The sequence below is a fragment of the Anomalospiza imberbis genome, chromosome 7 (assembly GCF_031753505.1).
Source record: "Anomalospiza imberbis isolate Cuckoo-Finch-1a 21T00152 chromosome 7, ASM3175350v1, whole genome shotgun sequence".
In the NCBI taxonomy this organism is placed as follows: Eukaryota; Metazoa; Chordata; class Aves; order Passeriformes; family Viduidae; genus Anomalospiza; species Anomalospiza imberbis.
Window position 1 is genome coordinate 14,766,285 of NC_089687.1, and position 20,438 is coordinate 14,786,722.

Here is a 20,438-nt window from a genome sequence, read left to right on the forward strand (position 1 = left end):
TGACCCCATTTTCATTCATACAAATCTGGAGGATTGAATGCAGTATCTGAAAAATACATTCTCTGTTTTTGTGGGCATGGGAAGAGAAAGTTTTCTATTGTGAAAAGTTAAATCACCACTTTGGATACTTGTAGCTGTTCTTGAAATCCTCTTGTCAGCAGAAGGGAATCCTTAGCCTGTTTCACAAATGCAGTGTCCCCTATGCATATCTCTGCTTGGCATGCTCCCAAAGGAGCTTCTTCTTGAGGGACTGAGGAGAGGGATGGTTGGGCTCACACAGGTACTGACATGGAGGAAAGGCAGAAATTGCAGAGGAGTCACAGACACCCCACTGTTTTGTGGAGAGACAGGAAATCAGGTTACCTCCTTGCAAAGTGGAGTCTTCAGCTTTCCCCTAGCTAGTTAATGGTGAGGTTGGTGGCGATGCTATGGATTTGGGCTATTCCCCTGGGGCAGCCTCCTTGTAAATTGGCTGGACTCAAGAGGAAAAGCAGTGTTACTCTTGATTTTAAAGCAGTTCCTGGGGTTGCTCAGCATCTAGAGGAGTTTGCTGAGAGGGACAGTACTGTAAAAATCCTCAGCTCTTCTGCCTAAAATCCACAGGGCAGTACCTTCCTGAACTTGCTCTACCTTTGCTCTTGTGTCCTGGGTTTTGGGTGCTTGAGAAGGCATGTGAGAAGCCAGACAGACCTCCACTCTTTGCACTGCTTGTACCCTGGGGTTAGCTTTGGAGTGACCCCTAAATTGCACTGATTTGGAGGCAGTGATGAGAAGAGGCACTGTAAGCCCTGCCTGCAAGGTCTGAGCTGTGCTGATGTGGGTTTAGCTGAAGACCAGTGGTGTATGTGTGGCAGGTAGCAAGGACAGATTTTGTGTCTGTGTTACAGAACGGTCAGGGACTGAGCTGGGAGCTGGTTTTTTTTCTTTTATATAGCAGTTATGTGACCAGTCCTTAAAGGAGGGCAGCTTATGATTCACCCCATGCCTCCTTTTGCCTTTGCTTGAGCAATGCTTTGAAAGTAGGGCTCTTGATGGCTGGGGAGGGGAGTACTGAGTCAGCAGCTGTTGCTGCTGCTGGTTTAGACCCTGGTCAAGGGTGTGAAATTATGGAGATGTCTCAGGCCATTGCAGCCTTCTCTGCTGGCTGCCCCTGTGTGAGGGGGGGACCTTGTGCTCTCAGTGCAAACCAGCAGCATTTGAGCCTGGTAAATTTACTTTCTCTGGAAGTCACTTGACTGGAAACCCTGGGCCAATTGACTGGGTGACTGCTGCATTTTGGTGTTGAGCCCTTCAAAATTAGATGGACCCACTCGAAGGGAGAGAAATCTTAGGAATTGTCTTCCTTGGGAAAAGCTCCTGAGGGAAGTCTGACTCCTCTGTGGTTTCCATAACACCATGCTGAGGTGTCTGCATGTCCTAATGTCTTACTAATTTGCCAGTGATGATTTTTTTTTGAGTTATTTTAGACAGGCGCATTGTGCAACTAATGGGCTTTTTATTGGTGGTAAACAAGTCGAGCTAGACAGGAATGCTGCCGAGGCTGGACTGGCAGGCTTGCCTCTCAGTGCTGTAGAAATAACTTGTTTGTTAGTTTTTTTTTTTTTTTCCTTAAAGAGGGAGAGAGAACCTGTGGCTGTTCTGCAGCTTGATGCTCCTACCAGCTTCCCCATGGAAGCAGTGGCAGAGCAGCTGAGGTGCATGTTCTGCACCTCATGGCCTGATTTTTGGGTCTAAAACTGCTTTCTGCATTGGTTGAATGGACTGTAACCTTTGGTGGGAAGCCAGGGGCTTTGCCCACACACCATAGCTGAGTGGTGCAGGGCCCAATCCTCTCCTGGCCAGAGAGCAGCCTCCTGCCAGGCAGTGCCTGGGATGCTCGGGGCTGAATGCATGCAGCTGGTGGGTCTCCGTAGGGGCTGTGGAAAACACCCTGTCTCTTATCACACCTCTTGCTTGATGAGGTCAAAACTGCACACAGAGCATTTCCTCACTCCTGGAGGGGAGTGAGGGCAGGTTGGAAATAACTCCAGTCTGGGAATGCAGGTACTGGCACAGAGCGTGTGGGCACTGGGGGTGCCTGGCAGCGCTCGGGCAGTGCTCACTGCGGGGCTGTGCTGGGCACTGCCACTGCCTCCGAGTGCGGGGTCGTGTCTGGCCTCAGCCGCTGTCCCTGCAGTGTGTGTGCCACCACCGGCCAGGATAACCTCAAGTGAAAAGTATCAGACTTCAGTGGCCAAGAAAAGAGTGCTGACCTATTTTGGACACTTATTTATATTCAAGTTACTTCTCTCTGTCTCTGTGAAAAAGCTGTTGTGACTCCAATACTTTTAAAAAGTTTTTCCCCTCCCTTAGCTTTTGTTTATAACAGGATATGATCTAGGACTAACATCTGTATTTTTCAGTAGCCAGAATAAATGTCTTATTATCTTTTTTTTTCTTGCTGAAACAACACTTTACAGAGCAAAGCCAGTTTTGTAATACAGCTAAGCATTTAGTTGCATTGTGTCTCAATTTTTACAGGTTCTCCTTTTATTAAGTCTTTACTATAATTCCCAATTTTCAGACCAAAATGGAAAAAAGTTGGAAGTATGTCACTGCTGTTTCTGATTGTGAGCAACAAAAAGTCATCTAATGTAAAGTCACAAAACCTAAGGAAAACTTTGTTTTTTGTTTTTTTTTTTTTTAGTACAGTTTCCTTCTGTCACTTACTGGCTGTATGAATTTGCTGGAATCTTGATCTTCTGGCGGATCTTACTGGTGAAAATGTTTTGGGTGTGGTTTTTATTTTTTTCTTGTTTTGACAGCTATTCGCTAACTTTGTGTGCTGCAGTTCACAGTTAATTTCTTATGTTTTTTAAAATTGAAACTGTAGTTTCTCTGACAAATTCTACTATTAGAATAATCATTAAATCTGGACAGCTTGGTCAAGGGTAGCTGTGTGCACTAACCCTAGGTGGATACTTGTCATCCTGTAGGTTTTAGGACTTGCAATTCTGTCAACAGTAGGAATTTTAAGTTAGATACTTACTCAACAAGGAAAACTAAGGCAAATGCTATGAATATTCATCATTCATCCATATAAATGATGGTTGTATTAGTCCATTGTATTCCATAATTTTTTCTGCTTTAAGGTAGGAGGGTTTTATTGCATATTTTTTTTTGGTTAGTGTTGTGGTTGGATTTTTGTTTGTTAGCGCTTTTTTTTTTTTTTTGTTTGTTTTTGTTTTTGTTTCTGTGTGTGTCTTTATGACCTGAAAGAGCAAGGGTGAAAAAACTTGCTTTATGGAAATTGCAAACCCTTTGGCTTCACTAGCTGAGCTTGCAAACTCACTGAACAGTGCCAACCTTGCACTGAACTAGCTGGGCCCTGTGCAAGTGCATCTACATGAAGATCATATGCAGCTCCCAGAAGGCCAGTGGGAGCCTTTTCATAATCCTTGCCTGCAGCTGGATTTGACCCAAAGTATATATGAGAAGGATTATGGCAGCTTCTTTGTTGAACATAGTTTAGGTGGCTTATGTGCTGTCACATCTGTGTTCTGTCTTTAGTGGCTGACATGAAATTACCAGTTTGCATGCCCAGACAGACACACGGCCACTTGTACCCCCTGTGTGCACTGAAATGTCTCTGTGCTTGGATGTGGCTGCATGGGATGATCCCATTGCACCATGGCAGAAGGGCTGTGCTGCTCCCTGGCTCCCTAGGCTGATGGCTCTGTGGTATCAAGTAAAGCTGCTCCTTGAGCATGGTCAGGCTGCAGCTGTTGCTGCTGGTGAGGTTGGCCCTGCACAGGGTTTTGGAGAGAAGGCCTGGAGTTTTATTTTGCCCTACACACTGTTGTAAGAGGTTTTTCTCCAGTGTGCTTCACTGTGCAGCCAAATGCAGTGATGCAGTTTGTGGGTGCTTATTATGGCGATGGTCCTCATCCAAAGTCACCAGAGAGCTGGAGGCAGAGCACTCATGATATATGGAAGAAGGGTGTTCCAGCTTGTCAGTGAGAATCCTCAGTTGAGGTCCAGGGCCTCTGGTCAGGGCCTTGTCCTGAGAAGCTCAGCATTGAACTTAGCAGGATGTGGAATGGAATATGGCATGATCAAGTAAGACCCCACCATGCTGCATGCTGGGGTTTGGAGTGTCAAATGCTCTTCAGCTTTCTGTGGTTCGTTCATGTGTATCTAAAGTTGCTTCTCATCCTTATTTGTAAAGCTCATCTAAAAGGAAGTAGGTTCTGAAGGTGAAATTAGTTCCTACTGCTGCTGGGATCAAAGGAATGTAGCAGCAGTGTCTTGAGTGGTGTGTGGGTTGGGTTTGGTTGTTCAGACCTGACTGTGGAGAGACCAGACCAGGCTATGACCCCTTCAGTGTAAAAGAAATAACTTTCAATATTTTATGTGTGTTCAAATGGATAGCATTTCTTTGCTTTCAGAAGAGCTGTTCTGGGTGACAAATCACCCCAACAATAAACATAACAGTGAAATGGTGGGCTCCAGAATAGATGCTTACTTTGTCTCCTGAATACCCTCCATAAGCTGCTGCAGTGGAGCAATGCTGTTGGCATCTCCTGGTGAAATCTGCTGGTGTGCTTTCACATCAGCAAGATAACCTGTTTACTGAACTCATCTGGGATTTGCTGGATTAGGCATGATGAAAGGCTGCTGAGTCTGGAAGCTGAGGGACTCTCAAGAGTTAATGATGTGTATATACTCTGGATAAGTTTTATCTATAGGAGTTTCAATGCAAGACATTTGCTGGGAGTTGAAGTGCTCCTTGTTCAAAATGAGCAGCATTCTCCCTGCAAATGAGAAGGCAAACTTAAAGGAGGGATGCTCTGTATACTATGGTATGCCAGGTATTTAGCTACTCTACTGTGAAAGTGAATTCAGATTAAACTTCCCTTGTATAAACAAGCCAGGTGAGGAACTTTTTTTTGTGTCATGAATTGATACAGTAAAGCAGAAGCTGCAAAGGAATCAACTGTGGGTAGAGGGAACGTCCCTGGAGCTGGCAGCATTGGCAGAGCTGGGGATGAAGAACACTTTGGGGAATGCATAGGACCCTCCACTTGAGTGCTTAGCCCTCTTACATCCTATACATTATATAGCAGGTATGAAAACACAATTTTCCTATTCTGGACACACATGGAAATGACTGTTAGATTTTCCTTGAGTCCATCAAGGATAGTCCCTTTGCACTTTGGCTTAGTTATCTTCATGATTGCCGGTAGCCTTGTGCATGTGTGTTTTCACACCTTACACACCAGAATGTCAGCAGAACAAATTTTTTATAAAGTTACTGAAGAAGACTTACGGTTCCATATGGTCAGTTTCTTGGAGACATTTGGATCCAAAGCTGAGGCTTGAGTGTTCTTTCCCTGTGTTGCTGCCACCATATTCGTCTCTAAGCAGGAACACTGATTAAATTACAGTGCACTTCTGATAATGTGCACATATAGCAACTCTCTGAAGTTTCATATTAATTTTTATTTTTCATGTGGTGAATAATCATGCTCACACATCCAGAGGGTTGAGGAAAGAACAGGACACAGTAATTGCTGGATATGAATTTCAGAATTCCCTGTGGAAGACTGTCTAATTAGATTTAATGAGCTGGCTGGTGAGCATGCGTGTGCATGTGTGCTTTCACCACCTCTCTTGAGCCAGCTGGATCAGAAGTGCTTATGTGTGTCCGAGGTGAACTGGAGGAGTATGTGGAAGAGGTATTTTTACACTTGGAGTGTGCAGGTTTGAAGCAGACTTCTACCTGCTTTTCTCGTGTGTGTGCTGTAATGAGGGACTTCACCATGGAGGTGAAGCATTTGATAATGCAGGTGGTAAATTGGAAGTGACTTTGCTGTGGTTTCAGCTGCTTAGGTGAGGAGAGATGGGAGCAGAGTATCTGTCTCTATATCTGTGGGGTTGGTATCCTTTCCTCTGTAATGTACTACTCAGAGTTGCTGGTGCAGGGGATAGCAGAGCTACAGCACGTCATGGGATGTCACTGAGCTGCCAGGAGAAGGTTTTGAATTAGCTGGAGGCAAATGGTCAGTGGGGCTGGGATTTCTGTGAGTGAGGTGGATTACAGCCATCAGGTTTGAGCATTGCTGTGTCTCTGATCTGCTCTGCTGGCTGGTTTCCCACCCCTCCATCACTGGAGACAGCCCTGAGTTGATGGTGTGCAGTTTGGCTTTTTTGCAGGGGTCGTTGCCATGGGTCAGTGCTCTGTTTCCAAGAGGGACCAGTGTGAGTAGGGAGCTGTGCTGTGCGGGTGACCATTTTAATGAGAGGCTTCTGTGTGTGGTTTTGTTTTTTTTTTTTTTAATATTAATTAACCTTTGTTTTCTGTCAGGAAAGTTGCCCTGAAGCATGATTTAGCAAGGCAAACATGCCTGGACAAAGGAAGCATTAAGCCTGCACAGAGGGAGGGGAGAGGGTTACACCTCTAATTACTTTGTGTGCATGTAATTTTTTTTCCCCTCTGGTGACTGATGGGTCTTGAAAGGACTTGCCGGGGTTGGTGTGTGATTCACCAGGGCAGAGCGTGTTCTGGGCTGAGGCTGCCGGCTGTCTGGCCCTGGATGCCAAGGGCAGGCGATGTCCTTGTGCTGGTGTTGCTCACGCCTGAGTCAGCACTTGTGCAGCACAGCTGCTCCCCAGCTGGGGGCCAGCCCTGGGAGTCACTGCTCACACCCCAGCCCAGCTGGACAGGAGGATGCAGAGGCTCGGCTCTGCCACGTGTGCACTGTCTGGAGTGGGCTGGTGTGAGAGCATGTGGAGCAACATCTCCTGGTAGGAAAGTGGGTGCTCAGAGCCATTCTGAGTGGGTGTGAAGCACTGAGCTGCCAAAGTGCTTATGCCAGTGAAGGGGCTGGAGGAGGAGGCAATCCTGAACCCCTTTCACACATCCCTATCCCCAAACAGGGAAAAAGGGATCAGTGCTCTCCCACCCTCCCAATAAGCAGCAGCCTACAAACTACCCAGCCTGCCACCCTGTCCTTTTCTCTGGTCTTCCTGCCTGCTCCTGGAGCCCATGGTAGATACACAGGCTCTCCTGAAAAAAAATGGGACCTGAGACTGGCTAGGTGGGGAGTTAGAGCTCATGATGTTCATGTGGGAAGCATGAAGAGGGAAAGTGAGGTGAAGGAGAAAAATGGGTAATAAGCAGTTGTGGGAGTGGTGTTCAGGGAAGACGAGGAGAAGCTGGGGCTGTGAGAAGAAAGGAGGACCTTGTGGAGTGGGCTGCAGTCCTGGCCTCAAAGCTGATGGATTAGAAGGGCTTGGCAGAGAGTTGGGGATCTGGTTTTAGGCAAATAGTGTAAAATACATGGAATTCAAGGAGGGAGCCCCAAAGCCAGTGGGCTTGGCTCCTAAAGATCCCACAGGACCGAATGGATTTTAGTCAGCTTTCTGTAAAGGTTTTCTCTTTCCCACTAGTTTTTGGATCCATTGACCAACTCCCTGCTGGTGGGGTGGTGCAGAGGTCTGACCAATGATTTTCATCTTCAGAGTTTGGTAAAAATCACTGACCAGATAGAGGAGGAACAGCCCTTTTAGTGTCCACTGTGAGGGGAAAGCTGCAGCATGGGTTCAACTGGAATATTAGACATCAGGGCATTTGTGTGAGTGCTTCAGGGCCAAGATGCACTCTTTGGCAATACTGCTCCTGAGATGCCTGGCTGTCTTTGGGAAGTGGTGCACTTTATGCATCAAAATCATGGAATTGTTTAGGTTGGAAAAAGCCATTGAGTTCAACTAAAAACCCATAATTGCCAAGTTCACCACTAAACTGTGTCCCCAAGTGCCGTATCTTTTAAATGCCTTCAGTGGCGACACCACCACTTCCCTGGGCAGTCTAGTCCAATGTTTAGTAACCCCTTCTATGAAGAAATTTTCCTTGATACCCAATCGAAATCTCCCCTGCTATAGCTGAAGGGTATTTCCTCTTATCTTATTGCTTGTTAAAAGAAGGGCCAGAAGAGCTTATTGCAGAATTCTATTTGGCATATGGAAAAAGCCTAACCCTTCCATGGCAGTTGGGAGATGCAGGGGATGGGACCCTTCTTGAGCTGGGTGGTTCCAGATTTGAATCCTGTAATTTTAGATGTGGGGTTTCCCTGCTTCTGGGCATGACACTCAGTAACCTAACTATATCTTACTGTTGGGACTTCTTTTCCAGTCTCTTTCTATTTTTTTACCAATTCCTCTTTTGTGATGCTTTCATAAGTTTGAGTGATGCCTTGTGAAGGCTGACCTAGAACAGAGGTTAGATGGAGTTATGGAATAAAGTAGGGATTTATTAAAAGGCCTCAATGGATACACTTTGTATAGTACAAGAGCCCAGCCAGTGCTACACTGAAGATGAACCCAGAATGACCACAAAATGGACAACCAGTCACGAGGTCTCTCACTTTTCTAAGTTCTGGTCCATTTGCATATTGCAGTTAATTGTCCAATTATAGCTTTAGGTTATGAAGTCCCATCCTTCTTGTTTTTCTCTCTTCATTCTGCTGTTATGCTCTTGGGCCTGAGCTTTGGATAGGTTGTCCTTGGTCCCCAGCAAGAGAAGGAATTACTTTGTCTCCCTACTCTGTGAAGAGAGCTTAGCTTACCATCCCCTAATATGAAGCTCAGAACTACACACTAAAGCAGTACAGAATCTGAAAAACATAAAAGCTAAAACCTGAGGCATCATAAGTGGCTTAGAGAAAATATTTTTCATATCTTCCTTCCTCCCCCCCGATGAGGAGCTCTTCTATTGTTTTCACAAATGAAAAATTGTCTCTATCAAAAGGGAATGAGAATCTTTGCCATTTTGAGCAAATTCTTGTCCTGCCAGGGTGGGGGAACCTATCAGTGTCACCTGTTTGGTTGGTTCCTCCAGCTCTTCTCTGCTGATAGATGATCAACTGCATCTTACAATTTAGTTTCATTTTGGATTTTTTTTTTTTTTTTTGTTAAAACAAACTAAAAAACCCCACCAAAAAACCCAAATATCCAAACCACCCATCTATCTGGGAGTTCTTTTATTAAATGGAGCTGAGGGACTGCAGCAAGCTACCTCTTCCGCAGTAATCTCTTTTGGCTTGAAAGGAATTATTCATGCAGTTACGCAATCCACGATGAATTTTCAATTTGTCACAGTTTTCCCCTGCCTCCTCCCTTTTGTCCACCAGCCTAACTAGGCTCCTGCTGAGTCTCTTCATTGACTGACCTGCTTTTGTAAGAGTTCTAATGTGTAGGTGCAGTCCTGATCCAGCAGCCCTCCATGGAGTGAGGGGTTGCAGTGCACAGTGAGGTTCTAGATTCTTCCTAGTTTAAGGTCACACCTCCTGAGAGGAAAAGCCATCATTTTTCATCATGAATTCTTTTCTGAGAGCCTGTGGTTGCTTGGTGTCTTGGCTTTCCTCCCTTCATGTGTGTGGGAAAGCCAAGGGGTTCACATTCCTTGCAGGAAGAAATCTTGGAAGTGGAGTACTCTGTGATCCTCTGCAGTCACAACCTGAAGTGTGACTGAAGTGCACAGGTACTGGGGAAAATCTCAGGAGCCTTCACTTGATGAATATCTGCTCAGATGGGTGGTAGCTGATCTAATGTGTCATTTTTCTCAAACAATTTCTTATGTGGGATGGAGGTGTTCACTGCTCATCCTGATGTAGGGAGCTCTGCCACCTGCAACAGCAACCTGAGCTGCTGCTGGCACCAGTTAAATTTTAAAGAGGCACCTATGTGTGCTGGGTTGGTCCTGGCTGGATGCCAGGTGCCCACTAAAGCTGCTTCATGGCTCCTCTCCTCAGCTGGACAGGGGAGAGAAAATAGAAATAAAGGCTTGTGCTTTGAGGTAAGAGTAGGGAGAAATCTTGCACCACTGCTGCTCTCAGGTCAGGGGATTCATGCATGTGCACCCAGGTGGGATGGCAGGGAGGGCTCCTCCTGTCCACTCACTCTCCCTGCAGAGCCTGGTGTTTGCAGAGCATCTGCAACAGGAGTATGGGGATGGGTTTGTCCTGCACAAATGGTGAGTGTGGGCAGCACCAACACACTTAGTGAGGCAAATGTTCGTGGGATGTGGATTTTTATTTTACTTCTCCCATTCATAATATTCTGTTTGGATCAGTGGTAGAAATTACAGCTGATAAAGCTAGTTGTTGCCATTAACAGAAGCATTTTCTTTCAAATCCCTAAGAGCTCCAGCAGAGAAAATAATAAAAATTCACTTGCTGTTCATGTTTCCAGGGTGTTCATGCCTTGGAGATGCACCAAGATGGAATAAGAATATCTAAGGGAGGGTAAACACTCCTGGGACTGTGATCAGGAGTATAAAGATCTATTCACAAAAAATATAAAACCAAACAGAACAAACCCACTTCCCTGAAGACCATTTTTGCTGCTCTCCCTTGGTGCAGCCCTGCGTTGAAGCTGACACCCCCATCCTTCTCTGTGCTGATTTCTGTTACTAATTTCTCTTGCTGCAACAAGTGTTAAATCCCAGCTGCTAAGCAGCAGGTCTGGGCTGTGTTTCAGCCCCCTCCTCTTTCCCAGGAGCTGTTGATGTGCCTGTGCTTGCACCCTTCATGCTGTGTCCTCCATCCTGACACAGCTTTTTTCTTTCCTCTCCCTCTCTCACTTTTTGAAGGGTTCAGGCTGGGGGTGTGATGTGTGTGCTGGGGATTTTTTAGGGATATATCTGCCTTGACAATGTTCTTGAAAGCTGGCCCAGCCTGGACAGAGCAGAAAACCTGTGGGATATTTGAATTACTGACTCGTTCAGTGGTCTCCTGGGTAATGGGGCACAGGGGCAAATGTTGCTACTGGCAGACACTGGAGTTGGAAGGAGTTGTTTGCTGCAGAAGGTACCCCTGAATTCCTCAGTTGTGGTGGGGCCGGCCCAGCCAGCCAGAAGGGTCCCCTGGGCCTGCTGTATTTCGTACGGGTCCTAAAATTACCTTTAAGTGAATTCAAACTTCATTTCTCCTGCTTGATCCAGCCCTCTCCCTGGGTTTCCTCCATGTGTGATGTGCTGGAGTCATGGAGATGCGGGAACACCTCCAGGCCTGGATGGTGTCTGGAGCAGAACATCCCATTCCTGTGTGCGGGGCTGCTGTGGGATGCTGCGCTGAGCGCACAAGGGCCGCGTCCCCTGGCTCCCCTTGTGCGGCAGCTGGAGGCAGGCGGTGAGCAAGCCTTGCCCGCAGGCTTTGCGAGGTGAGCAACTGGCTTTGTGCTTCCCTGCGGGCTGCTCCGGAACGTGTCTGTCCCTGCTTGTTCGTGCCACCGCCTGAGCCCCGGGGATGGGGAGGGCAGGATCCCCTGTGCTGCTCCAGGACCTGGCACCGGAGCTCTCCACGGCCCCGCTTGGTGCAGGCGAGTGCATGCATGTGTTTTACGAGGCTGAGTTCACTGTGCCTATTCTTTGTCTCTCCCCTACCCCTTAAAACTTCCATATCTTACCTTTTTTGTTTGTTTGTTTGTTTGTTTTTTGTTAAATCCCCATCATATGAATGTATACTTCATGCTTCCAGAGCATCTGATGGCAGTCAAAGTGCAGGTCTTTCCCCTTTAACGCCTCTACAGTGTGCCATGCCATATTAACTCTGTTGAGAGGGCATCTGGGCAGGAAAGTGCAAACATGGTCCTTGTTTGGCTCTTGCTCTCAGTAAAGACTTCTCTTTCTTTTTTAAAGCAATGCACTGGCTGTCCCATTTTGAGCCTGGCTTTCTTCCAAACGAGCCTGTGTGTGGGCACGTGTGGATTATCTTCGTCTCTATGGCTACCCTGAAAACTTTTGAACTGGAAAATTCAGTTGAGGGATTGAGCTCTAAGATACTGGTTTCCTATGGCTTTTATGGAAATAGTTGCTGGGTGGTAGGACTGTACCTTGTTCATGTCTCCTAAGGGGTTGCAGCAGAAACTCAGCCAGCATTAGACATCAGAAACCAGCAATGTACTCACAAGCACACTCTCAGGAAAGATACATAAAACTCCTTAAAAATCAAGCTTTGTGTTATATCACTCAAGTGTATTAATATTAATTAGGTCATTTAACTAATTACCTGTTCATCTGCATGTAAGGGGCAATTGATCGCTTGTTGATGGGTCCCATCTGGAAACTGTAGAGCATGAGAATCAGACCTTGAGAGTCATGTGTAGGCAAGAGGGGGTTGATTATCACTTCCAAGAGCTCTTGTTTGCTACGGCTTTAAATCATTTTGGCAATTCCTGAGGTTTCATGTGGAATGGAGAAGTGCTGTCTCTGATGAGGGTTAAACACATGCTTTTTAAGAGAGAATTAGTGCATGTAAGCTATTCACTGGTGCGTGCTTGCTAAGAGCTGCTGTCAACATTTTGAGATGATAACAAGTAACAGCACTTGCACATATCATCATCATCCTTATGTTTTGTCTCTTTTCAGTCACCTCCCCAGCTGGGGTTTTAAAGATGTTTCTAATTAGTCACTGTTTCAGGATCTGGGAGATGAGAGTTGCTGAGGCTCTGTTGCAGAGATGTCTGTATTCTGTCCCTCCCTGGATCTTATTCTGGGATGAGCATTGTCTGTGTTCCCCTCGTGAAGGTCACACACTCTACAGTGAGTGTGAGGAGATAAAGCAGGGGACACTGGAAGGGGAACCTTGTGTTTGATGTTTCCTGTGACCTTTAGGTCTCTTAGAAGGGAGACAATCACTGAAGACTTAATGGCTAGTCCTGTACCATCATTAGGATGTGCCAGGTGCTTTTTCTTCCTCTGCCTTGTCCAGCTGCAGTGGCACACAGATGCTGTCTGGCACCAGTAGGTTTTCCAGCCCAAATGTGTCTCTGGTTATTTCCACACTAGGCTGGACAAGATTTGGTGGTGAGCAAATGTGTAGTCACTTGTCAGTCTCTCTAGGCTGACTGTGGGAGTCAGGTCCTATGAGTGATTCTTTTCAGTGTGTTTTTTTAAACATAAGTGGTGGCATTTCCCATGTTTCAGTCTTCTCATGCCTGGTATAATAATCTTCGGAGCCATTCGAACTATTTGTTACTCATTTAATGAAAATTGGCAGAGATGCTTTTAATTTTTGTACTTAAAATGCTACAAATTTGATGTTGGAAAGCCAAATGGAAAGAATTCATCCATGCCAGTCCCCTGAACAGACAACCTCCTTGTTCTGCTCCCTGGAGAATCCTCCAGGCCATTGTCATTTTGGGCAGAAGAGATGTTAAAACTGGCCTCATCCTCCCCCAGTTCAAGAGTATTTTGCCATTTTAATGCAATTGTTCCTTTCTGACTTGTCAAGCCTTTTCTTTCCTATTGTTGCAACCTCCTGAAAGCTGCTGCTGATGGTAGGTTGATGTCCTTGAGACTTTGCAGATTCCTTCCCCAGCTCCCTGAGCCCAGTTCCCTTTCTCCAGGTGTTTCTTGATAATGCAGCCCAACATAACCCTCAAGTTCAGACTAAGCTGCCACAGAAAGTGCAGTCCCCAGAGGTTCCATGTGGGAATTTTGATGGTGGAATGGATTTGAACTACTGCTTTTTTCCATCATAGTGTAAGGAAGAACAGGGTCGGTCAGAAGTTAATACTGCTGTCAGAAGATACAGTGAAGGCTTGGACTGAGATGGGGAAACAAAGAGGGGGAAGTGTGTCCTTACCTGCAACAAGAGCTGCTGTTGCTCAAAGCAAGGAGTGAAATAACATGAAATATAATTGATGATGTGGCATAAGTGGTGGAGACGAGTCAAGGAGGGGGCTGCCTCTGGACATCTGCACAAGAACAAACAGCTGTCTCGGGAAGAAATTCATTTGCCCTGGAAAGAAACTACTCTGGATAGGAACTGGTTAGGGCAGGTTTACTTCAGTATAGGGTTGCATCATGCAGCCTTTTTTCCCTCCCCTTGGGCCATCTGGGGATTTCCTGGCTGATTCTGTTCATGCTGCTTTCTCTGGGTGCTTGAGAGATCTCTAATAGGTGCTTATGAACAGCTGTGGGGGACGAGGATCACGCTGGCCTAGCTCATTAAGGGAAAATGGGTTCAGAGCAACTAAGGTGATCTGGGGGCATTAATTGGTGGGAGAGGAGGACAGGATTTTTCCTTTTCATCACAGCAGCCTTCTGAAGGCATGCTGGGATCTGGGGAGATAGGTAAATGGCAGCTGTATTCATGGAAGCACTGAAATAAGAGTCTCACTGCTCTTGGCAAGGGTCCTTTGCCCTGCTGTGTTGCCTCAGTAAGGCACACTCATCTTCCAGTCATTAGTCAGTCACTTGTTATTTCATTTTGTGGAGATTATAACCAGCTGAGGTGATATGGCAATGTGAGAGACCAGGCTGCTGTCTTAAACTGCTGTGTTGTCCCTTTGTTTTGCTTTTTCCTCCTTCCAAACGCATGGCCATCCAGACCATACAATGGAGAGCAGGCAAGAGCATTCCTTAGGGTGGGAGGAGCAGACAGTCTGGATTTTTGCAAGTCAAGTTGCCCAACACTGGAGTTATGTTATTCACTGTGGAACAATTAAGGGGTAAGCATTGTGATGGTGCAGTGTTGATTTCAGAGAATTTATAAACTGTGATGAATTTATGGATAGCAGAGGCTCAGGGCTGGAGGACTTCATCATGTGGCTGCTTATTGCAGCATTGGAATCAGCCAGGCCTCAGGATGCTCAGCAGGAGCAGGTGATTTGAGGGAGCTCAGCTTCAGCTTCTGGACCTGAAGATCCGTATTACCTAATCCAGTCATGAAGCAGTGAGATTAGGGATGCTCATCCTTTCCCTTGGACCCTGAGTGTTGTTCTTTGATGAAAAAGTCTTTAGGAGACAAGATTATCTCTAAATTAGCCTGTTGAGCAAATTGTATACGGGGACTCTGTTGTCCTGGAGGGACCTCAGGTCAACACACTGATTTTAAGTTTTAACAATAGCATTTGGTCAAGTGGCTAAGGTGAAGAGTTAGATTTATCACTTCTAGGAGCCTGACCTTTGCTCCCAGGGTCTTACAGTCCCTTCAGTACCAAATCTTGGCCCTTCTGAAGCTGTTCACTGACTGGGAGCAGCACTATGAATGAATAGCTTACTATAGCTTACTATACTACCTGATATTTCTCAAGGGCAAGTTGCAGACTGCTGTTGTCTCTTACATGCCTAGGCTCACATGTGTTTTGGCACGTACACCTCTTTGATATGAATAATGATTGGGTTGAGAAAATGCAAATCACTTCTGCAAAATTGCTGATTCTTGCTATATGAAGGAGGAAGGAAAAAAAAAGATGCACCCAAATCTTTCCTGAAACTTCCAAGTTTGAGGAGTGTCCAACCTCTGCCAGGCTTGGTAATCACCTGTGCCTGATGCCAAGAAAGGACAGGAATTTTTCAGCAAGTAAGAAGGTAACAGTGAGGTGAATTGTGTTTTCTGCTGTGGGGAAACATCTGTGTTTCTGCCACCCACCCTGCTGTGTGGTCTGTAGTGGGGTCTTTGTCAGGGTAAGTAATCAGAGGCAGTTGTCTGTATCTCCTGGGTTCCTGCATGGGGTCAGTTTTGCTTAATCTGCAAAGCCTGAGGAAAAAAAATCAAGTTAAATGCACAGTTCAGGATTATTGTCTGGGGTTGTCTTAGTTTGGGCAGGTGCAGTGCATGAGGTTTTTTGTGAAGAGGCAATTTTTGGAGCAAGGCAGGTGAGGTAATTACCACAGTCCTTTTTTTGGATTTTGCTCAATGCCTCCAGCCTTTGCAGGGCTAAAGAGAAAGTAATTAGAGTTTCCCACAATCCCCTGCCCCTTTTTACTTTAACCTGTATGTTGAGTGATAATAGCATGACAAAATAAAAGAGAATTATTTATATGACACTAAAAGCACAGTCAGTGTCAGAGTAAGGGACTTGCACCTAAATATCTATTCATTTTAGCTATGTGGCTGTCCTTGCCATAGTTACAATAATTTTTTTTCTGTTTGCTAGCTTGATGCTAACAGTCATTCTGTCAAGGATGGGATTTTTATGGTCCCTTTTTTATAGATGTGTACTGCTGAATAGAGTGATACAATTATTTCCTCAAGGTCTCTTCAGGATCGAGAAGCAGGGTAGGAGGGCTCAAATCCAATTCTCTTGAATTGTAGTTCATGAACTTGGCTCTGAGACTGTTTATGGGACCTTCCTGGTGTCAGGATTGACTTCCCTGAAGTCAGCTCTATTGTACCTCCATAAATTACCTTAAGCAGATTATGGCCAGGGCCACATTACTTGCTTTCAAGGACTTCACTGTGAAACAGAGCACACAAAAATTGGAGTGGGATCAGGAGCAAAGAAAGTACTGAAAACAAAACTCTTTGGTCCCACAGTCAGTAACAGAATGGGCACTGAGACTTTCTTAGTGTACCAGAATCCATTTTTGTCTTAGTCCAATTCATCCTCTTTCATTTGCATTTCCCCTTTTTTTGGCTAACATTGGTTTTGATGAAGAGATGTGCCAGGCCCTGTGACATCCATGACAAGTCCATTCACAGTCCCTCGTGTTGAGCCAACACTACTGACTCCCATGTCAAACAGACCAAAGATGAGGCCACAATTAGCAGACTTAAATGTTCTGCAGTGATAGGGTTTTGTGGTGGTGTTTTTTTTGTGATGGTGTGTTTTGTTTTCTTTTAAAGTATCCTCAGAAAGGAGGAAGGTCTGGGTGGCTGTGATCAGAAGTCAAGGACCCAGAACTGGTGATACCAGAAGCATTGGCATGTAGCCTATATGGTCTGGTAGTGATGCTGTCCTAGCTATAGCAGTGTAAAGATGAGAAAGGCAACCTTTGTGGGGAAGGTGAAATTAAAAATGAAAATTAAAAGAAATGAAGGAAATTCTATGGAGTGGCAGTGATTGTGTGGATAAATGTCTCTCTAATGTTATTGGAAGATAAAAGTTTCGTGCGAACTTAGGTCTTAATATCTAGGAATACACATTAACAAACACGTTTTATTAATAAGGTAAAACATAGATAATGCCTGTATGTGGTAGCTCAGATTTTTTTCATTAAATAGAACACCAGCAAATGGAGGTGCTATTTTAGGTTTTGTTTTGGTAACTAGTGTTGATGTTAAGAGGGCCTGATTGTACTTAGGAATCTCGGACCTAGTGCTCATAAAATGGATTCCTTTTAAATTAAATAGAAACCTAAACAAAAGTAGATCTGGAACTAGGATACTTGTCTTTGAAAGGGCAAACTTTGAAAAATGAAAAAAACCTGGTGGGTGAAGTCATCTGGGCAGAGAATTGTGAATGCAGAATGCAGAGGATACAGAGCTTCTAATTCAGAGGTACAGAAACTATCTGGACCAGGGGTCCTAGGGAGAGGAGGAAAACAGGGCAGGAAAGGGCTCCTTGCTGAAAGCTGGTGAATAGCCACCTTAAAAAGGATAGTTGGGATTAAACAGAGTCTGTAAGGAATGGAAAAAAAGACTAATTGGCAAAAAAGCAATGTCTTAGAGGTCAGGAAGGGTAGGGATAAAATGAGAATTGCCAGAAGTCATGCTGTGTTAGGTCTGGCAAAAGAAATTAAAACAAATAGCAACAGGTTTCTCAGCTACATAAATAAAATCAGACTTGAAGCTGCTGTGCAGCAAGGACCAACTGGAAGATCAAAGATGATGTAGGTATGGATCCAGTATTAATCAAAATTTGCTTTGTTGTTAAATATAGTTGGAGGGGATGAGAGCAAGGAAATCCTGAAAACTGAGGGTAAGAACTGAAAGTCAAAGAATCAGATTGATTGAAATCAGTCAGAGGGTAGGAGCACTACACTTGGTGGAAACTGTAGGTGTGAAGATGTTGAATACTTGTGGTTGCACTGTTAGGCTCATTGCTATGAAGAGAGAAAGCCCAGAAAAAGTCTTCAGGATAAATGATGTGGATGGTTGAGAGAGTCAGGAGTGGGACAAAGCTGAATAGAACGGAGTGCTGGGATGGGCAGTGAAAGACCAGACTGAAGACTTTGATGAATGGGACTTCTGCTAGTGCAACCTGCCAGTGGACAGCTAAGACCTGCATGTGCTAATTGATCCCGGGGGAGGGGGAACTTCCATCCTGCTCTGAAGAAACCACCCAGGCTCACCCTGTGTCCACAGAGAAATGTCCCCTGGGGAGGGAAGCATGAACCCCCTGGAAAGCAGCTGGCAAGCCCTCAGCAGCAGTCATGAGCCTGAAAAATGGATGTAGGCAGGCACAGGTGCAGGGAAGAGCTCCAGGGGAGTGGGAGCTTGTGCCATGGGGAGGACTTGGCTGCTCTGATGAGTTACAGGAGGAAAACAAGGACAGGGAGGGGAAAGAGCGCTGTGAGAGAGAAAATAGTGTTGGCACGAGGACGTCATACGATAACTCAGTCCTAATAATATCTTGTCTAGAAAATATGGCATCTTCTGCTGGCTGGAGCACTATCTTTCTAGGATGACATCTCCAGGTGATACCTCAAGTGCAGGGCAGATAATTTTCTGCTCCCAAGGAGGTTGTTGTGATGTGGCTCATGGCAAGTCTCATGTTCAGTGGTTCAGGAGGCCCTTGCACTAATATCAGGGAGGATTTTTTTCCTTCAAAGAAGAATCTTCTAAAATGTTTTAGTTCTCTTCATAAGCCCAGCAGGTTTTGTCAACACACAGGACATAGTGCTGACCCTGCCATGCTAATGCTCCTTCAGCTTGGCAGAAGGCAGGTTTTGTCATGGGAGAGTGATTGTTAAAGATCAGTGTGACCAAATTATGATAAAGACCAAATTCCAAATAAAATTTTGCTCAGAAGAGTTTGGGGTTTCATTCACAATACAGTTGAATTGAGGCTGAAGAAGTATTCCTGTTTCACAAAAAGTTTTACTGTACTGAATTTTCAAAGGGAATGGAGAGATCATTTTGCTGTTTTTAATACTGTGTTTTAGGTGAGGGTCAACATCTGCCTGTTTTTTAAATTGATTTTATTTTAAATTGTAGCAAACCAAGTGGCATGACATTCTCTGACCTAAAGCAGGTTTCCATCTATTTTTTTATTTACTGAGATTTTATTGCTTATCATTTCAGAGTAGCAGAAGTGTCCTATGTGTTTGTTTTCTTTAGGCTCTAGAGTTTACTCTGCAGTCAATCCAAACTACTCAAGCTTTGGGGGGAGCTGAAATGAGGAAATCTGTACTTTGTGACCTTACACTTTAAATGAAAGGGGATTTGAGAAATGGAGCAAGTGATCAGAAAGTGAGTATTTGCATCGGGTGAGCGGGGGAAGGCTTTAAAACCAAGCCCTTATTCAATGCCAATGACTAGATAATGTGGTAACGTTTGGAACAGAGATAGAGAATCGGTTGCTCAAGAGGAGGTATCAGGTATGTTGTCTGAGGCCAACAGCCCTGACAGAAACAGGGAAAAGGATAGCTGGCAGCTCTGATACTTTAATTGCAAATGAAACAAAAGCTGGTAGGGGAGAAACTGAGAAGTGTCACATGCCTTTAAGGCCTCCAAAAGGCTCTTCCCCAGCTTACAGTGGGCCTTTCTAGACTGATTTATTCCTGTGACTCCGTGAGGGTTAGATTTTAAGCATTTGCTTCTCTCCACTTCCAAGCTCCCCCAGCATGGCCATGCTGCCTTTGGGGCAAAGGAGCAAGATGCACTCCACACTATTTATGGCTCATTGTAGAGTTTCATTCTGGGAACATCGCAGGGAGGCTGATGGCTGTTTTGATGCAAAATATTCATCAGCCTTCTGCCATTTTCCAAGTTAATTTGTCTGGATGACTTCTCTGATGACTTCTCACATTTTTCACCAGCTGATGCTCTATTAAGAGTTTGTTCCTTTGTCTGTCTCTGGGGCTGTTTCATTGTATGGGTGCTTCTCCATTTTCTGTCCAATTTAAGGATTCAGGATGACCTTGTGAATTGTGGCAACTGATCAAGGCCACTTTTGTAAGGAATCATCATCTGGAGACCTCCATCCCAGCTCCACTGCAGTAGGTGTGATCTGAGCACTGCCCTTTTCTTTGGTGGAGGTTCTTGGTTTAGGGATCATTCCACACAGTGTCAGGTCATCTCTTAGGGCATCCATCTCTGATGCTCCCAGGTTAATTTTTCACAGTTTTACAGCCAGAAGGACAGTGTCCTGTTCTCAAGCTTGCTTCCTCAGCCAGTTTAGACCACAGATTTTTGCTGTGTGAACTGCTGTTTTGATTAGAACACTACAAAAAACATTTGGTCTTGACTTTAAAATCACTTCTAACATGATACACTTATCACAACCCTTTTGTAAACTATACCAGTGACTAATTATTTAGATTGTCCATGTTTGTCTAATCCAGTAATTTTCATCTCAGTAAAAGTTGCATATTTATAAGAGTTCTTTTGGTCTTCCTAGACTTGACTATAGGTGTAGTCAAAATTTCCCTGGTTGCCCTTTTCCTTTCTAGTATCTTATCTGACCACTGTGTCCTACTTTCTTCTGTGGTGCTCCATTAAATATTT

General features: G+C 45.0%; 1 protein-coding gene across 2 annotated transcripts in view; it reads left to right on the forward strand.

Moving 5' to 3' along the window:
• The window catches only part of IGFBP2 (insulin like growth factor binding protein 2), a 58,385-nt gene that overhangs the window by 16,808 nt on the left and 21,139 nt on the right, over positions 1-20,438 (forward strand). Inside the window, exon 1 of one of the 2 annotated variants that reach the window (XM_068195508.1) lies at positions 14,080-14,116. The exons of the other annotated variant lie outside the window; for it this stretch is intronic. Coding sequence (XP_068051609.1) covers positions 14,095-14,116 — 22 coding nt within the window. The 5' untranslated portion in view covers positions 14,080-14,094. Of the gene's footprint in view, positions 1-14,079; positions 14,117-20,438 lie in introns of those variants that run through there. 2 annotated transcript variants of the gene reach the window in all.